The sequence below is a fragment of the Prionailurus bengalensis genome, chromosome X (assembly GCF_016509475.1).
Source record: "Prionailurus bengalensis isolate Pbe53 chromosome X, Fcat_Pben_1.1_paternal_pri, whole genome shotgun sequence".
NCBI lineage: Eukaryota > Metazoa > Chordata > Mammalia > Carnivora > Felidae > Prionailurus > Prionailurus bengalensis.
The window spans coordinates 112,623,881-112,641,646 of record NC_057361.1 but is presented as its reverse complement, the minus strand read 5'-3'; the positions used below and the strand labels follow the sequence as shown (position 1 = coordinate 112,641,646).

The following is a 17,766-nucleotide window of genomic DNA, read 5'->3' as shown; positions in this document are numbered from 1 at the left end:
GCTGTACTGGTCAGAACAGTATGGTACTGGGAAAACAACAACAACAACAACAACAACAACAACAACAACAAAACACAGAGGCATAGATGAATAGAATGGAAACCCAGAAATGAACTCACACCTATATGGTCAATTAATTCTCAACAAAGCAGGAAAGAATATCCAATGGAAAAAAAAGATAGTCTTGGGACACATGGTTGTCTCAGTCACCAAAGCATATGATTGTGAATTCAGCTCAGGTCATGATCTCAGGGCAGTGCAGAGCATGTGTGGGATTCTCTCTCTCCATTTCTCTCTGCCCCTCTTTTGCGTGCTCTCTCAAAATAAATACATAAACTTAAAGTCTCCTCAACATATGGTTTTGGAAAAACTGGACAGCAACCTGCAAAACAAAACAAAACAAAACAAAACAACAACGGACCACTTTCTTACAACATACACAAAAATAAATCCAACATGGATAAAGACCTAGGTGTGAAACCTGAAACCATAAAAATCCCAGAGGATAACAAGGGTAGTATCTTATTTGACATTGCCTGTACAAACGTCTTTGTAGATATATCTCCTGAGGTAAGGGAAACACAAGCAAAAATAATGGGACTTCGTAAAAATAAAAAGCTTCTGTCACCAAGGAAATAATCAACAAAACTAAAACACCTACAGAATGATATTTGCAAACAACATCTGATAAAGGGTTAGTGTCCAAAATATATAAAGTTATACAGCACCCAAAAAATGAGAAATCCGATTAAAAATGGGCAGAAGACACGAATAGACATTTTCCCAAGGAAGACATACACATGGCCAAGAGACACATGGAAAGATACTCAACAATACTGATCTTCAGGGAAATACAATTCAAAAGTACAATGAGATAACACATCACATCTGTCACAATGACTAAAATCAATGAATGATGAAACAGCAGGTGTTGCCAAGGATGTGGGGAAAGAGGAACCCTCTTGCACTGTGGGTAGGAATGCAAACTGGTGCAGCCACTCTGGAAAACATCATGGAGATTTGTAAAAAAAAAAAAAAAAACAAACAAACTGGAAATAGAACTACCTTACGATCCAGCAATTTCACTACGAGGTATTTACACAAAGAATACAAAATAATTCTTCAAAGGGATACATGCACCCTGATGTTTACAGCAGCATTTTCTACAACAGCCAAATTACGGAAACTGCCCAAGCATCCATCAACCGATGAATAAATTGAGATGTAGAGTATGGAATGTAATATGATTTAGCCGTAAAAACATGAAATCTTGTCATTTGCCACGAGGTGGATAGAGCGAGAGAATGTTATGCTGGGTGAAATAAGCCTGTCAGAGAAAGACAAATACCCGATGATTTCACTAACACATGGCAATAAAACAAAACAAAGTGGGGGGGGGGGGGGGGGGGAGAGGGGACAGTGACAAACAAACAGACTTTTAACTAGGAAACAAACTGAGGAGTTCCGCAGCCAGGTGGGGGAATGGGTGAAACAGCTGATGGGGATTAAGAAGTGCACCTGGGATGAGCACCAGGTGACGTGTTGCTCTATATTGGACACCTGAAACTAATATTACACTGTATCTTTACTCACTGGAATTTAAATTAAAAATAACATAAGGCTGATGACAGGTACGAACCAGGTTTTCTGTAGTTTTCAATCACTTCACTAGGTTGGAAAAATAACCATGAAATTTTTAAAAAAGCATGTATGATGTGGGGGACAGTTTGTGCCCTTACCTTGGTCTCTGGTTCCAGCAGGACTCGGAACGTGGGTCCCAGCTCATTCTTCTAGAAGGTCCAGAGACGAGCATTTCATGCATCCACGTCCTAACTGGTTGCAGCTCCCGTGCTTCTGAATTTCTGTCAGGGTTTCTTCCCGGAAACAAGCCTGAATCTGGAACAAACCATCGACTGCATCTATGAGGTGATGTCGTGGGACCCCGCAATCCACGAGTCCTTTAGTAAAATACGTCTTGTTCAAATACTGTCCGGGAAGGGGTGGAATGAAACACGGGAACAGCCCAGAAAATGCAAAGGCCTGTGCAGCTCAGCAACCAGCTTGACCAGGGAAGCCACCCGGCGCCCCCTCCTCAGCACTCAGTACAACAAGGCAGCTTCTCTCTGGCGACTCAGGAGATGCCAAGTTGCTGCTAAGCTCCCAAGGTCTCCCCTGGGGCGGGTGGCAGAACCTGCTGGAAATGCAGCTCTGCTCTCTGTACTGAGGCAGCTGCAGAGGCCCTGAGTCCTCTGGGAGCAATAGAAGCCCTTCCTGCTCTGAGGTGCCCTGGGTCAGAAAAGCAGATGGTGCGCCCTCTGCTGGCTATCACTGCCCAGCAGAGGAACCCGCCCCTCCCGGTCTGTGGTGCTCGAGCTCTCTCTGCTGGCCACCATGGGAATTCCTGCAATGTTGAAGGCCCTGGTTGCTCAGCTGAGAGACCGAAGGTGCTCTGGGCAACTAAGCCTGTTCTCCACATTGGGAAGGGTTTTAGTGACAGGGCCTGGGACACAAAATCTTTTCCTTCTCCTTTCTTGTGAGTGAAGAATGAAACCGAATTTATTAACGTAATGACATCATTTGTAATGTTTTAAGCAATACAATTTACACATAGAAAATAGACCGCCAATTTACACGTGCTGAATAAGAGGTAATTTTATTTACCCACCAAAATACTTAGGTTAGATAAAGAATGGACACCTTTGAGAGAGAGATACCAGCGTCCAGCTATGGAATGAATGAGTCCTAGGGATACAAGGGACAGCCAATGGAATGGAGTCAATCCTGTAATAATACTGTTGCATGCTTTCACATGATAGCTACACTTGTGGTTAAGTACAACATAATGTATAGACATATGGAATGACTACAATGTATGCCTAAAACTAACACAACAAATGTGTGAACAATATTTCAATTAAAAATAGACATCCTTTACACTATCTTTAATTTCTCCTTCTTTGCCAATAAACTATCATTCCTGGGGCGCTTGGGTGGCTTAGTCGGTTAAGCGTCCGACTTTGACTCAAGTCATGATTTTGCAGTCCATGAGTTTGAGCCCCACGTCAGGCTCTGTCCTGAGAGCTCAGAGCCTCGAGCCTGCCTCATATTCGGTGTCTCCCACTCTATCCCCCTCCCCAGCTCGGGTTCTCTCAAAAAAAGAAACATTAAAAATGAAAAATCATTCCTCATTGAGAATCTGCGAATTTCCATTCATACCAGATTCTCTAACATCACCTTCTTGATGTTGAAAGCTTATCTGAAAAGTCACTAATAATATCTTTGATGACACATATGTGACAAGGTCAGAATGCAACTTACAGGGAGCTACACATCTGTTGTGAATTTACAGTATGTATCCTTGGCTAATATTTCCAATGAAATGTGCTTTAGGGATACGGATGGATGAAATAATGTCCATCAGTCATATAGGTCAATTTCCTATAGGACCATTATGCCTTCAATTACTAATTGCCATCTCTTCAGAATTAAAAGAAAGCTGGGACAAGAAAATGTCTTTGAATTTGATGTAAGAGAAGACTAGGGTGTTTGAAAGGGTTCACCTACCTTCTGGAATCCTCAGATTGGTTGTGGACAGGAGGATAGCAACCCACGATTTGGATGCACACCACTAGTCCCAGAGGGAGGATATGGACCTTATTGTCAAATATTTTTTTTTATCAATATTACTAGTCCACCTCTGCCAGGTCCAGACTGCAGGACCTGGGGGCAACACAATGCCTGATGCCTGGGTTCAGAACTTGAGGAAGGCCAGCTGGTGGGGGGAGGGGGGAAATCCAACAGGGCCTGGGGCAGTGAGGGAGATGGCCCCGGGACACCTCCCCACAGGGCAGGCTCTGGAGTTTACCTGCCAAAGAGCAGCACACTCTCCCTCAAGACATCCCTCTCCATGACAGAACGTGAGGCTGAGCCTCACAATTCCAGAAGAAATGAGGGATACCCATCTTTTCAATTCCAATGGCCTCTGCAGAGCTTGGACCCAGGGATGTTGGAGTCTTGGGGTCATGGAACTCTGATGCCCATGATACAAGCCCTTTCTGCCCCAGCACTCAGAGCCACTTCATACATCCCCTCTCCCCTGGCCCATCTAACCCTGTCCACATACCTGGACCAGGTCTCTACTTTCCTCCTTGTACTTCCTCTTTGTCTCTGTTTCTCTCTAACCACATCTCTCTCTGTTTCTTCCTTTCACTCTCTAGGGAGTGGTGTAACATACGGTGCTAAGCTTTGTTCTTATACATGTGAATATCCAATTTTCCCAGCACCAGTTATTCAAAAGACTACTCTTCTCCACTGTGTATTATTGACTCCCTTGTCAAATACTAGGTGACTGTGCATGCATGGGTTTAGTTTGGGCTCTCAATTTCTGTTCCATTGTCTTGTGTGTGTGCTTATGCCAGTGACATAACTGATTTCTTTGTGTTAGAATGAAGCTTGAAATCAAGAAGTGTGATGCCTCCTGTTTTGTTCTTTCTTGCGTTGGCTACTTGGGGTCTTTTTGTGGTTCCAAATACATTTTAGGATATGATTTTCTAATTGCATAAAAATTGCATCGGAGTCTTGATAGAGATTGCACTGAATCTCTAGATGGCTTTGGGTAGTATGGACATTGTATCTGTATTAATTCCTCCGAAAGTTGGACATGGGATGGCTTTTCACTGACTTGTGTGTTCTCCTGTTTCTTTCACCCAAATTGAATTTCTTCCATTCCTGCACACAGGTTTTATAGTTTTCTGTAGAGAGATCTTTCACTTCCTTGGCTAAATTTATTCCTATAAATTTTATTGTTTTTGATGCTATTGTAAATGGGATTGTTTTCTTTACTTCTTCTTAGATAATTGGGTTAGTGTATAGGAAGGCTACAGAATTTGATATGGTGACTTTCTATTTTGGAACTTTACTGCATTTCTTGATTAGATATTAACAGGTTCTTTTACATTAAATTTTTTATTTCAGTCCTTTACCTTATTTAAAAAAAAAACATGTTATTTGGGAATAGCTGACACACTATGTTACATTAGTTTCAGATGAACAACATAGTGATTGGACAAGTGTATACATTCTGCTACGCTAACACAGGTGTAGCTATCATCTGTCACCATGCATCACTATTCCAGTACTGGTCTCTATGTTCCCTATGCTATATCTTCTATCTGTGATTTATTCATTGCATAACCAGAAGCCTGCATCACCCAATCCCCTTCACATATCTAGGGCATCCTTGTCTTGTGCCTGATTTAGTGGAAAATCTTTCACAATTTCACTATTGAGTATGATATTAGCTGTGGGCTTCACATACATGGCCTTTCTTATGTTGAGATATGTTCCTTCTACACTGAATTTTAAAGAGTTTTTTAGCACAAATGGATACCAAATTTTCTCAGAACTTTTTTTCTGTGTCTATTGACATCATCACATGAGTTTTCTTTTTATTTTTAAAATGTATTTATTTAGTTTAGTTTAAATGTATTTATGTATTTCTTTAGTATTTATTTTTTCAAGTTTTTATTTAAATTCCAGTTGGTTAACATACAGTGTAATGTTAGTTTCAGGTATAGAATGTAGTCATCCATCACTTACATACAACACCCAGTGATCCTCACTACTAGTGCCCTCCTTAGCCCATCACCCATTTAACCCATCCCCCTGCCCACCTCCCTTCTAGTAACCCTCCGTTTGCTATTTATAGTTAAGAATCTTGTTTCTGGTTGATTTTTCTTTCATTCAATTATGTGAGGGGTCACATTGATTGATTTGCATTTCTGAAACATCCTTCCTTTGCAGGGAAAAAACCCTTCATCACGGTCAATGATCCTTTTAATGTGCTGCTGAATTTGGTTTGCCTGTACATTATTGGGAATTATTCATCTACATTCATCACGGGGATACTGGCCTATAGATTTCTGTTCAGGTAGTATCCTTTTCTGGCTTCCTACCAGGGTAATTCCAGTGTCATGAAATGAGTTTGGTGGTGTTCATTCCTTTTGAATCAGTGAGATGACTGCTGTTAGTTCTTCTACAAACGTTTGGTCAAATTCACCAGTGAATCCACCTGGTCCTGGGCTTTTCTTCCCTGGGAGAACTTCGATTACTGATTCAATTTACTTGCATTGGTTATCTTCTTGTATTGATACAGTCTTCCTTTAATGGGTCTGTGCAAACCTTCTATTTCTTCCTGGTACAGTCTTGGTAGGTTGTGTGTTTCTAAGAACCTATCCATTTCTTCTAGGTAGGCGGTTTGCTGGCATCTAATTTGGCCATAGTCGCCTCTTTGTCTCCTTTATGTTTCTTTGGTATAAGGTGTAATGTCTTCTCTGTTATTTATAATTCTTTTGAATTGGGTACTCTCTCTGTCTTAGCGTAGTCTATGTATAGTCTTGACAATTTTGTTTCACTCTTCTGAAAACCCCTGTTGGTCTTCTTCATATTTTCTATTGACTTCATGGTCTCAGTTTCATTGGTTTGCACTCTCATATGGATTACTTTCTCCCTTTTGAGAACATTGGACATAGATTGTTGTTTTTTTTCTAGTTCTTTGAAGTTAAAGGTAGGTTGTTCATTTGAGTCCCAAATCTATCCTCCACGCATGCAAATCCAGTGCCTCATCAGAGAACCTTCAATAGGTCTTTTCTGTCCTATTTCTCATTCTCAGAACTCTGAGAAATAGAACCAGAAAATTTATTTGAAGACACAATAGATGAAAACTTCCCTAATGCGGGGAAGGAGACAGATCCAGAAGCAGGAGGCACAAAGAACCCCCAATATATTCAACAGAAGCAGATCCACACCAAGTCATATAGTAATTAAAACTCAAAATGTCGTGATAAAGAAAATTTTCACAGCAGGAAAACAAAAGATGACATTTACCTACAAGGGAAACCCCATAAGGTTATCACTGGATGTTTTTCAGAAGAAACTTTGAAACTGTAAGTGACCAGCATGGTATGGTAAAGGTGCTGAATGGAAAACATCTGCAGCCAAAGAGAGTCTATCCAGCAAACTATCATTCAAAAGGGAGGAGAGATCAAGAGGTTCCCAAATAAATACTCAGCGAGCTCACAACCAACAAACCACGCCCGCAATAAATGTTAGTGGAAAAGAAACACCTGAAGTGACAATATTAAAGTGCGAAACGCAAAAGCAATAAAAATGAGTATATCTGTAAAACATCAGTCAAGGTATTCACGATATGAAAGGTTTTGAAATAGGAACACTACATAGCTACAACACGGGGAGGAGAGGAGTAAAGAACTGGTTCAAACTTAAGCAACTATCAACTTAATATAGACTTCTATATGCAGAAGTGGTTAGGTACAAACCTCATAATAACCACAAAACAAACACCACTAATACATATGCAGAGTATAAAGACAAGCAATTTCAACTGTGAAATTGTGATGAAACCCAGCAAACCAAAAAAAGAGAAAGAGAAGAAAGGATCAGAAAAATTCAGAAACAACCAACATCAAGTAATAATAGGACAAGTACATGTCTATCAATTACTTTGAATGGTAACAGAATAAATGCTCAAATCAAAGGCACTGGGTGACAGATAGGGGCAACTGGATGGCTCAATCGCTTGAAATTTCAACTCTTGATTTCGGCTCAGGCTATGATCCCAGGATCATGGGATTGAGCCCCAACTGAGCTCTGCACTGAGCATGGAACTTGGTGAGGATTCATTCTCATTCTCATTCTCTCTCTCCCTCTTTCTCTCTCTGTCTCTCTCTTCCCCCATTCCCCCCACCCCGCCCTCCCATGCCTGTGCTCTCTCTCTTCATAATAAAAGGCACTGGGTGATAGAATGAATACAATATAGGACCCATCTATTTCCTACCTACAAAAGACTACTTATAGAACTAAAGTATCAAAAGAAAACTGCAGTAGCCATACCTATATCAGACAAAATAGATTTAAAAATAAAATTGTAACAAGAGACAAAGAAGGACACTATACTAATAAAAGGTATCATCCAACAAAAAGATAGAACAATTGTAAACATATATGCGCTCAACCTGAGAGCATCCAAATACACAAAACAGTCCAAAACTAAAGTCAAGAATTGATAGTCATACAATCATAGTAGGGCACTTTAACACCCCAATGACATCAATGGAGAGATCATTCCATCAGAAAATCAACAAGGAAGTAGTGACTTTGAATGATAGAGTAGACCAGATGGAGTTAACCCATATATTTTAGATATTCCATCCTAAAACAGCACAATACACATTCTTTTCACGTGCACATGGAACATTCCCCACACTCGATAAAATATTAAGTCACAAAACAAGCCAAAACAAAATCAAACTGATCGACGTCATACCATGTGTCTTTTCAGACCACAATGCTATGAAAGTAGAAGACTACAACAAGAAAAAAAATCTGGAAAAGGCACAAAAAGATGGAAGTTAAATAACATGCTACTAAACAATCAATGGCTCAACCAAGAAATCAAAGACAAAATCCAAAATGACATGGAAACAAATGAAAATGAAAACACAGCAATCCAAACTTCTGTAAAGCAGGAAAACTGGTTCTAACAGGGAAGTTTATAGCAATACGGGTATGCCTCAAGAAAAACAAAAAAACCCTGAAGTAAACTCCATACTCTTATAACTATAAAAGCCAGACAAAGGACAACAAACAAAACCCCCAAACAGCAGAATGAAGAAAATAATTAAAATCAGAGGAGAAATAAATGATATAAAGATTAAAACTATGCACCCCATGGACAAAAAATGGATGAGGCAGTACGTGAAAACCTACCACAAAAGAGAGGGCAGTGTGACGTTGTGAAACAACCCACAACCAAGCTCGAATGGGGCGAGGCGAGAACAACCTCCAGTGCAGGCAGACAGGGGAGATAAAATGAACAGAATCCCTCCCAGATGGAGGGCCATGTCCACCCATGAACATCCTCCCATTCCAAGTGGGGGGAGCAAACATGACCTACTTCTTGCCCTAGCCCTAAACCTAACACTAACCCAAATCCCAACACCTAAACTTAACAGCTAACCCTAACCATACCCCTAAACTAAACCCTGCCCCTATCCCTATGTCTAAACACAACTTTAACCATACTGAACCATAAAAGTAAACATAACGAGAACTAACCCTAACCCTCTTACCCTAATCCTAAAACTCTAATCCTAATTCTCTAACTCTACCTGCTAACCCTAAAATTATAAACCCTAAAACTAACACTAACCCTAACCATAAACCTCTAACACTAACCCTAACGCTAACCCCTAATCCAAGCCCCTAACCCATAACCAAAGTCCTAGACCTAGACCTCACCTTATTCCTAAACCTAACACAAACCCTAACACTAACGCTAACACCTAACCCTAACTATACCATCTAACCATAACCCTAACTCTCAAACCCAAACCATAACCCTAAACCTAAGCCTAACCCAAGCCCAAACCTAACGCCTAAACCTAACTCTACCTCCAAACCCTAACCCCTAACCATAACCCTAAACCCAACCCTAATGCATAAACCTAACTCTAGCCCCTAACACTAACCCCTAACACCAACCCTAACCGTAACCCTAACCCCTAACACCAAACCCAATCCCAAACCCTAACCCAACGCACACAACACACAGGAATGGTGTCACCTCAGCACTGGTGAAGTCCCTGGACAGAACATTAACCCTAGTTAAGGATCTCTCTGGATGGGGACCCAATTCCTATTTCTGAGAACACCACAAACAATGGGCCCAAAGCGGTGCAGGATTACTTGGCATGGAACATGGAACATCATCATGACATTTCCAATGTCCGCATGAAGCTGCACAAGGGGGTTGATGAGGCCCAACTGAAGATGGCACACACATGAGGCTGGCCCTGGCTCACAAAGACTAAGCCTCATCCCAACTCAAACCTAACCCTACACGTGACCCGCACCTGCGCATGGACCCTCATTCAGCCCTCCAGGGTGATCACGGCAATGGTGTCACTTTGGCCCTGGCAACGTCCCTGGACCGAAACTTAACCTTGGCTAAAGCTTTCTCCTAATGGGGACCCAATTCCTAAGTCTGAGGACATGACGGACATGGGCCCCAGAAGCAGAGGAGAATTATTCAGCATGGAACCTGGAATATCACAATGTCATTTCCAAAGACCAGAAGGAGCTCCACAGGGGACTTCTTGAGGTCTAACCAAGGAGTGGCCTTGGCACCCAAAACTCAGCCTGACTGAGACCCACCTTGGACCCTCTACGCAGCCCTGCAGGGAGACAACTGCCCTACTGGGGGTACAGCGCCATGAGCCTCCTCTGATCAAGCCCTAATCTTAACGGTGACCCACAGTATACACGTGAACCTAAACCTCACCTCATCTTTATCACACACCCTAAACCTGACTCGCACCATGCATGTGCCCACACATCATTGATACAGGGAGATCACAGGACTGGTGTCACTTCAGCCCTGGAGATTTCCCTGGCCCAAACCCTAGACGTAGCTAAGGCTTTCTCCACATGGGGACTGAACACCACAGTCGGACAAGAGCACACACACTGCGTTGAGAAGCAGTGCAAGATAATTCGGTGTGAAAGGTGGAACATCAAATGTATCATAACACATGTAACAATGTGAAGGAACCTCCAGAACATTATGCTACGTTAAGAAACCAGACATAAAAGGTCACCACTTGTATGATTCCATTTTTATAAAATATCCAGAAGAGGCATATACACAGAGACACACAGCATATTTTTGGTTGTCAAGGGCTGGGGTAGGGAGGGAACGGGGACTGATAGCTTAATGGGTATGGTGTTTCCATTTTGGGGTGATGAAAATGTTCTGGAACTTGATACTGGTGACAGTTGTACAACATTGTGAATGTACTTCATGCCACTGAATTGTATATTTTAAAATGGTTACGATGGTAAATGTGACATGCACTGTTGATATTATATGTATTTTGTCCACATGTATTTGTAATTTTTTACATATTATTTGTATTTTGCCAGAATTAACTAATCAATGGATCATAAATGTAGGGATTTGTTTACAGTCTCTCAATCTGTTCTGCTTATTTATGCATTATTGTTTCATCAATACCACACTGTCTTTATTACTGTGGTTTAAAATAAGTTTTGAGGGGGCGCATGGATGGCTCGGTCAGTTAAGCGTCTGACTTCAGCTCAGGTCATGATCTCACAGTTCCCGGGTTCGAGCCCCATGCTGGGTTCTGTGCTGACTAGTCAGAGCCCGGAGCCTGCTTTGAGTTCTGTGTCTGCCTCGCTCTCTGCCTGCTCACGCTCTGTCGCTCTCTCTCTCCCTCAAAAATGAATTAACATTAAAAAAATAAAAATAAAATCAGTTCTGAAGAGTGATCATGATCAGAGCCAAAATCAAGAGTTGGCCGCTTAACCGACTGAGTCACCCAGGCGTCCCAGGTTATTTCCTCAATTTCATGTTTTGAGTTTTTGTTGCTAGTATATAGAAATACAATTGCTCTCTTAATATTGATCTTGGGTCCTGTGGCCTTGCCAAATGTTTATGGATCTGGTAGCTTTTTTCTCTGCATGCATTTCTTGGGATTTTCTCCATATGGATCATCCGTGAATAAAGATGGCTTTATTTTGTCCTTTCCAATCAGAATGGTTTTATTCTGGTGGGATGGGGAGATTATTCCACTGGCCAGAACCTCCAGTTTTATGTGGAGTTGAGATGGCAAAAGTGGACATCCTGCACTTTCCCAGCATGAGGGAAAAGCTTCTTTGTTTTTTAAGTTTATTTATTTATTTATTTTGAGAGAGAGAGAGAGACCAGGGGAGGGGCACAGAGAGAGATTGGGAGAGAGAGAATCCCATGCAGTCTCCATGCTGTCAGCGCGGAGCCTGACTTGGGGCTTGATCTCACCGACCTGGAGTGAGACCATGCCCTGATTCTAAACCAAGAGTTGGATGCTTAACTGACCGAGCCACGCAGGCACCCCAAAACCTTCATTCACAGATACCGTCCAGAGAGGCCCGGCAACACCTCAGTCTCGGAAGGCTGCGAGCCGGGAACAGCTCCCAGGAGGGGACGGTGGGTACAACGTGCACTCCAAGGACAGGGAAGGAGGTGAGGAGCTTCTGATTGCCCGGCTCAAGCTCGCGGGTCAACCAGGGACCACATCCTCACCATGACCTCCTCCAAAGATGGCCACGGGGATGATGGGGAGCTTAGGGGGACAAAGCACCCAGCATGGCACCTGTTGCCCGGCAGGATCTCACCACCTGTCACCGGCCAGTTGCCTTCACTTGGTTTCCTCTCCTCATAGTGACAAGGCTGCTACAGTTGAGACCTGAGGACAAATGTTGAAGAGCCAAGAACCCGCTGAATGCTCAGAGCCACCTTGAAGGCTCCCTACTGATGACCCATGAGTACATGTGGCCTGACTGGGGCCAGGCAGTGGTCGTCAGAAGAGCTGGACTCAGGGCGCCACCCTTAACCAGAGAGGAAGCCGCCTGCCTTGCTGGGTGGCAGGGAAGGGTGGTCCTACCTCACCAGTGTGCCTGGGCCCCTGAGCCCTGGTCTGACCCTCCCATCTTGGTTGTGACAGGCTACCTGATCCCTCGTCTGAGTTCGGGACCATCAGGCACTGAACAGGACCATCCGGACAAAGCAGAGGGAAGCTCAGGGTGCTGGCAGGGCCTGGGGTCCATCCCTCCTGTGGTGGCAGGTGTCGGAAGGGTCGCTCTTGTCACGGTGCTCCGGCGGGTGGAGCGCACCCAGGCTGTGCTCCTCAGCGTGACCGTGACTTTGCATCCTCAGGACACCTCCGCCCTGGGGACGGTGGGCCTCCCTTCTTCACCTCGACCACTGCGGTCCTCCCCGGGCCCCCTTCACCAGCCCTCTCTCTGCCTGACTGCCCATCCTTAGCCCTGCAGCCTCGGACCCCGTGACAGGCTTCCCTGGGGAAGCACTGAAGGGACAGCTCGGGTCTAAGATGGGGAGAAGGGGTGCCGGCTTTCAGTCCCCGTGATTCATCGTTTCCAAAGCTGGGAGGCCACCTGGACGGCAGGGAGCCAAGGGGGACTTCGCTCTGCTGTTGCAGAGGGGCCTCCCGGTGACCCAAATTCGGTGCAGAGAACCCATTTCCCCCCACCTCCCCCATCTCCCCATCAAGACTGACCGCAGGAAGTGCTTTCTGACACCAGGCTGCAAAATGAAGAAAAGACTCGGGTACTGGGTACTCGGTTATGCAAACAAAGGCTGTGAATGGGACCAACTGCCCCCAGTCAGGCCTGCGCTCCTGCCTTCTCCTCCAGGGGCACTGGCCCAGGCAAGTCGGGCCTCTGAGCATCTTCTGAGCGGGCCTGCATCCCTGCCACGGCCCCACCCCCCTTGCAGCCCTCCCAAGTGGGTCCCCCTCCCCCTGCTCCGGGCCCTCCAAGGGGGGCTTCCGGGCTATTGCCCCACACCACGAGAGGAGGCCTCTGGTCTTATTTTATTTTATTGAACTCAAGGAGTCTTGTTTGGTTTTGTTTTGAACTTAGAGTGACAAGATCTGACAATACCAGAAGCAAGAACATTTCTCAGCAGACGGTGCTGACCAGTACAGTCAATCACACGCAGGAAAGTGACGCTCATCTTATTCAGCTCGTGTCTCTGATTTTGTAGAAAGAAGCTTCGCTGCCTGGAAAACAGACTGCAAATAAATAAAGTGCACTGAGAGCCCATCAGGCAGCCAGGGCCGACTGGGGGGAGAGGGGAGAGGTGGGGGAGGAAGCACGCTGACTACTCAAGGCCAAAATGGTCAGAAAAGCAGAGGCAGGAACACATGCTGAAGATGTGCGGACCCTCCCCAGTCCCCGGGCCTCGTGCTGAGACTTCCTGCGCCCTCGGGACCGGGACCGGGGACCCACGGGGCGGGGCGGGGCGTCCCTGCAGAGGAGGGGTCTCAGGCCAGGGGCCCTGAGGCTCCCCCCACACCTCTCCCTGTTGGGAAGAGGTGTCATAGGCCCCGGGCAGCTCCAGCTGAGCCACAAGGCTGCAGCTGGGGAGCAGGTCACCCCGAGGGTGAGACCTGGGCTTGAACGGGGCACATCTGTGGATCAGCCCCGCGGAGGCCCCTCGTCCTCTCCTCTCAGGCAGCCCGTGTGGCTCTCGCAGGCTGTCCCCACAGATGTGTGGATGGAGTCAGCAGGCTGGCAGGCTCCCACAAGTGGTTCCGGGTGGAAGGGGATTGGGTGCAGGAGGGGCCACAGGACCGGGGATCCCAGGACACTCGGTACAAGGAAGGAAGCCAGTACACCCTGTCTGCGGGGAAACTGCAGGGGATACATGGTGGCCTCGTCTGGCCTCAGTCCCCAGGGCCAGGCAGGCAGAGCCCTTCACCCAGGACCGGGCTCGCAGCTGGACGGCAGAGGAGGGCAGGTGGTGTGACCCTGGGCCACTCTGTCCCTGGGGCTGACCGGACCACTTCAGTTTTCAGTCCCAGGAACTCGGAGCACTGGGGGCCGAGAGCAGCCAGCGGCAGAGCGGCTGTGGGACCGGGGTCTTTCCTGGCTCCCCCGGGGCCGAGCCTGGCCATCCTGGTACAGGGGGAGCAGCACACCCGGGGCCTCCAGGACCATCCAAGCCCATCTAGAGGAGGTTCTCTCGCGTGATCCTGGGCTCGGGGGGCCAAGCCTGGGGACAGAGAGATGGGGTTATGCGTGGGTCCCGGCCCCGTCCCCCACACCAGCTTTATCCCTTCACCCTCCTGGTTCCATCACGTTCCCAGGAGCCACGCTACCCCCCACCCCCACTCTGCCACCCAGACTGAGAGGCTTCTGCCGCTCGACTGCTGAGGAGTCCTTGGTCACGCCTGGGGTGGGGCGGCAGGGGAGGCCAGGCTGTGTAGATGAAGGCCTCGGCTCCACAAGGGGTTCTGGGACTGTCTCCCGTGTCCATCTCAGCCCCGACTGTCTTCCCTGTGACCTGCCACCCCCTCCCCCCCAAGGAAAGCCAGTTCCCCACACTCCCTACCCTGGGCCCCTCTCTCCCCCTAGGTGCCCCGAGGGCCTTGAGGTCCCCTCCCCCACCCCAACCTGTCCTGCCAGGTTTTCTGGAAGACAGGGGACAGATTCAGCCCCACCACTTCTTATGTGTGTGACAAGGGCAAATCTCTTCCTGTCTCAGAGCCCGCTTTTCCAATCATGGGGTGGGGAGAACAGAACGCCCTCAAAGTGTTGCTAGGAGGTCTAGTGTGGAGGTGACAGGGTCTCATCCTTCCCCACGCCAGAACTGGACCGCTGGGTACCCCACCCCTCCGTGCCTCTGCCTGGAAGGCCCTTCCTGTCCTCCTGGGCCAGGCCCTTTGCCCAGCAGCTCCCCGGGGCAGCTCTAGGGCCAGGGGCGCCCCTGGGCAGGGATTTGAGTCTCTTGACAAGGCCAGAGAAGGGGCGGGTCACCACCTACAAACACTGGTTCCTGAAAGACAGAAAGAGACGGAGACTTGACAGTGCCTCCTCACCCAGAACACCCCCTCCCCTTTCCCCAAGTGCTGCCTCCTCTACAAGCCCCTGGTCCATCTGCTCTCCCCACCCCAGCCTGAGAGCTGCCCTCTGCTCAAGGAGATCCCCATTGCCCTAGCTCCTCTGGGTGCACAGGGGCTGCTGGAGGCGGCATTCCGTGGCACCTGGCCGGCAGAGGTAGGGGCCGGAGGGAGCGTGGAGCGTGGCTGCGATGGCGGAAGAGCAAGACTGTGGGGGCAGGAATAGGGCGGAGCAGCCTTGCCACTCGTCCAGGTCTCCAAACGTCCAAACGTCCAAACGACCGGCCCCAGGATGCCCTCAGAGGGGGAGGGGAGCGGGAACAGGCCGAGAGCGGCCCCCCCAGCCCCCAACACAGGACAGGAGGCAGTTCTGCCAAGGGCTGGGCGGGAGCTGTGGCGACCCCAGGGGCCCGAGAAGGGGACCGACCACGGGTTTGGCCAAGAACGCAACCACCCTTCCTGTCTGGCCCCACAAGGGGGTGAAAGGTGGCAGCATCTTTTCCTTCTAGAGCCTTCCCCGGCGCCTCTCCCAGCCCATTCCCTGGGGTTCCGGTGGCAGCATAGGGGCCTCAGGGGACAGCGGGGCGGGGATGGGCCGACCCTCCGAGATGCCCAGGCCGCCGCCGCCCCTCACCCGTCTGGGAATGAGACCCAGGGAGTCCTGGGCACCTGCGGCGCCCCCCTCCCCGCCCCGCCCCGCCCCGCCCCGCCCCTGCCTGGGCGGCTCAGGGCCTGGCTCCCTCGGGTCCAGGGCACAGCTCCTGCCGGCCACCACGATGTCATGGCAAGCGCTCCCGCCGGCCCGAAGCCCCAGCCTCTGGCCTCCTACCTTGTTGGTCAGGGCCAGTCAAGGCCCTGCTGCAGAATTTTTCCTTTCTGCTTCCCCCACCCCGGCCAACGTGAGGCGACGGGTCGGCCGCAGTCAAATGGTGTTTTCTTTCTCGAGCCCGACGGAAAGGACCCGTCTGGTGAGTTTCTGTGCAATGGGTCACCGGCCGCGACGCGTGTGGGCGGGTCGCGGCCGCGGCCCGGCGGGGTGGCTCGGTGGCCCGCGTCCTCCCGCGGAGGTCTAGGGTCCGGGGGCCCCGGCCGCCCCGCCTCCTGCCCCCGCCGCGTGCCGGCGGCCGTCCTCCATGCCGGCGCCCCTGTCCGTCTGGGCCGCGCGCGCCGGTCCCTCTGGCCGGGGCTGCGGCGGCGTGCGCTCACTCGATCCGCACCTGCAGGCGGACGTTGAGCATCACCGAGGCCACCACGTAGAAGTAGGGGAAGTTCATGCGCAGCCGCCAGGCCAGGTCGAAGAAGGTGATCAGGGTGCGCGTGAGCCCCTTGCAGAAGGCGCCGTACGAGCCGCGGGCCGCCGCCGAGCGCGACAGCCGCAGCGCCAGGCCTGACAGGGCCGCCGCCGCCGCCGCCGCCGACAGAGCCGCGGACGCCGCCATGGGCCTGGGCCCGCGCAGGCCCCGCCGACCCACACGAGTGCGAGCGGCCGGGCAGGTGGACGCGAGGCCTGCAGCGCCCCGCCCCGCGCCGCCCTCTGTCACCTCTTCCCTTGCTGGCCCCGGGATGCCCCACCGCCGCCCCCTCCGCCACCGCCCCTTCTGAGCAGCTCGCAGAGAGCTCCGCCCACAGAAAGCTCCGCCCCTCACCGGCTGCCGCAGCGGCGGCCGCCAGTATAACCCCGCCCCCCTCTTGGCCACACCCCTCCCGGGCGCTACAGGGCGGCCGCCGCTGTCGTAGACCCGCCTACGGGACCGCCCCGCCTGCAAGCCCCTCCTCCTCCTGGGCTCCCAAGGGCAGAGCCCGAGGGCGTGAGTGGTTTGGAAGGTGGTGCTGCCCGGGGATTGCTTTTGCCCAGTATCCTGGAGGGGAGGGGAGGGGAGGGGAGGGGAGGGCCGGAAGGTCTGCACCGCTATACTGATTCTGTATTGAAGGCCCACTGGGAAGGCTCCCCCGGTTTACCTCATCCCCTGCCCCACCATCTCCTCCGAAAACCCCGCAGGGCGACCTGTTGGATCTTTCTTTAATTCACATTTCTCTGCTAACTCAGCAGAGTTTCCCCAAGCCACAGGCGCATTTTCCCTCTCTGGTATGTTTGCTGCTCATGTGTATTTCTTTATTATTTCATTGCCTTGTTACCCCTGTTGTCTTTTTTTTTTTTTAATTTTTTTCAACGTTTTTATTTATTTCTGGGACAGAGAGAGACAGAGCATGAACGGGGGAGGGGCAGAGAGAGAGGGAGACACAGAATCGGAAACAGGCTCCAGGC

At 49.2% G+C, this 17,766-nt stretch overlaps 1 protein-coding gene across 2 annotated transcripts; it reads right to left on the bottom strand.

Annotated features, from left to right (window-relative positions):
- Positions 1 to 13,457: 13,457 nt before the first annotated feature.
- Positions 13,458 to 17,088, bottom strand: SMIM10L2A (small integral membrane protein 10 like 2A). Of its 2 annotated transcripts, none has more exons than XR_006295629.1 (2): positions 16,330 to 16,704; positions 13,458 to 14,653 (listed from the first exon to the last, which is right to left on the bottom strand). XR_006295629.1 is itself a non-coding variant. In XM_043569891.1 (2 exons), exon 1 carries the CDS (start codon positions 16,937 to 16,939, stop codon positions 16,703 to 16,705), a length of 237 nt encoding a protein of 78 aa, XP_043425826.1. In that variant the 5' UTR covers positions 16,940 to 17,088; the 3' UTR covers positions 15,018 to 15,436; positions 16,330 to 16,702. The 2 variants fall into 2 exon arrangements, 1 of the variants encoding a protein (XP_043425826.1); XM_043569891.1 differs by lacking the exon at positions 13,458 to 14,653 and adding an exon at positions 15,018 to 15,436 and having other exon boundaries at positions 16,330 to 17,088.
- Between the last annotated feature and the right edge of the window lie 678 nt (positions 17,089 to 17,766).

Bases quoted from the DNA above. Each gene is read 5' to 3' on its own strand.
- SMIM10L2A (XM_043569891.1), bottom strand. From the start codon at position 16,939: ATGGCGGCGTCCGCGGCTCTGTCGGCGGCGGCGGCGGCGGCGGCCCTG.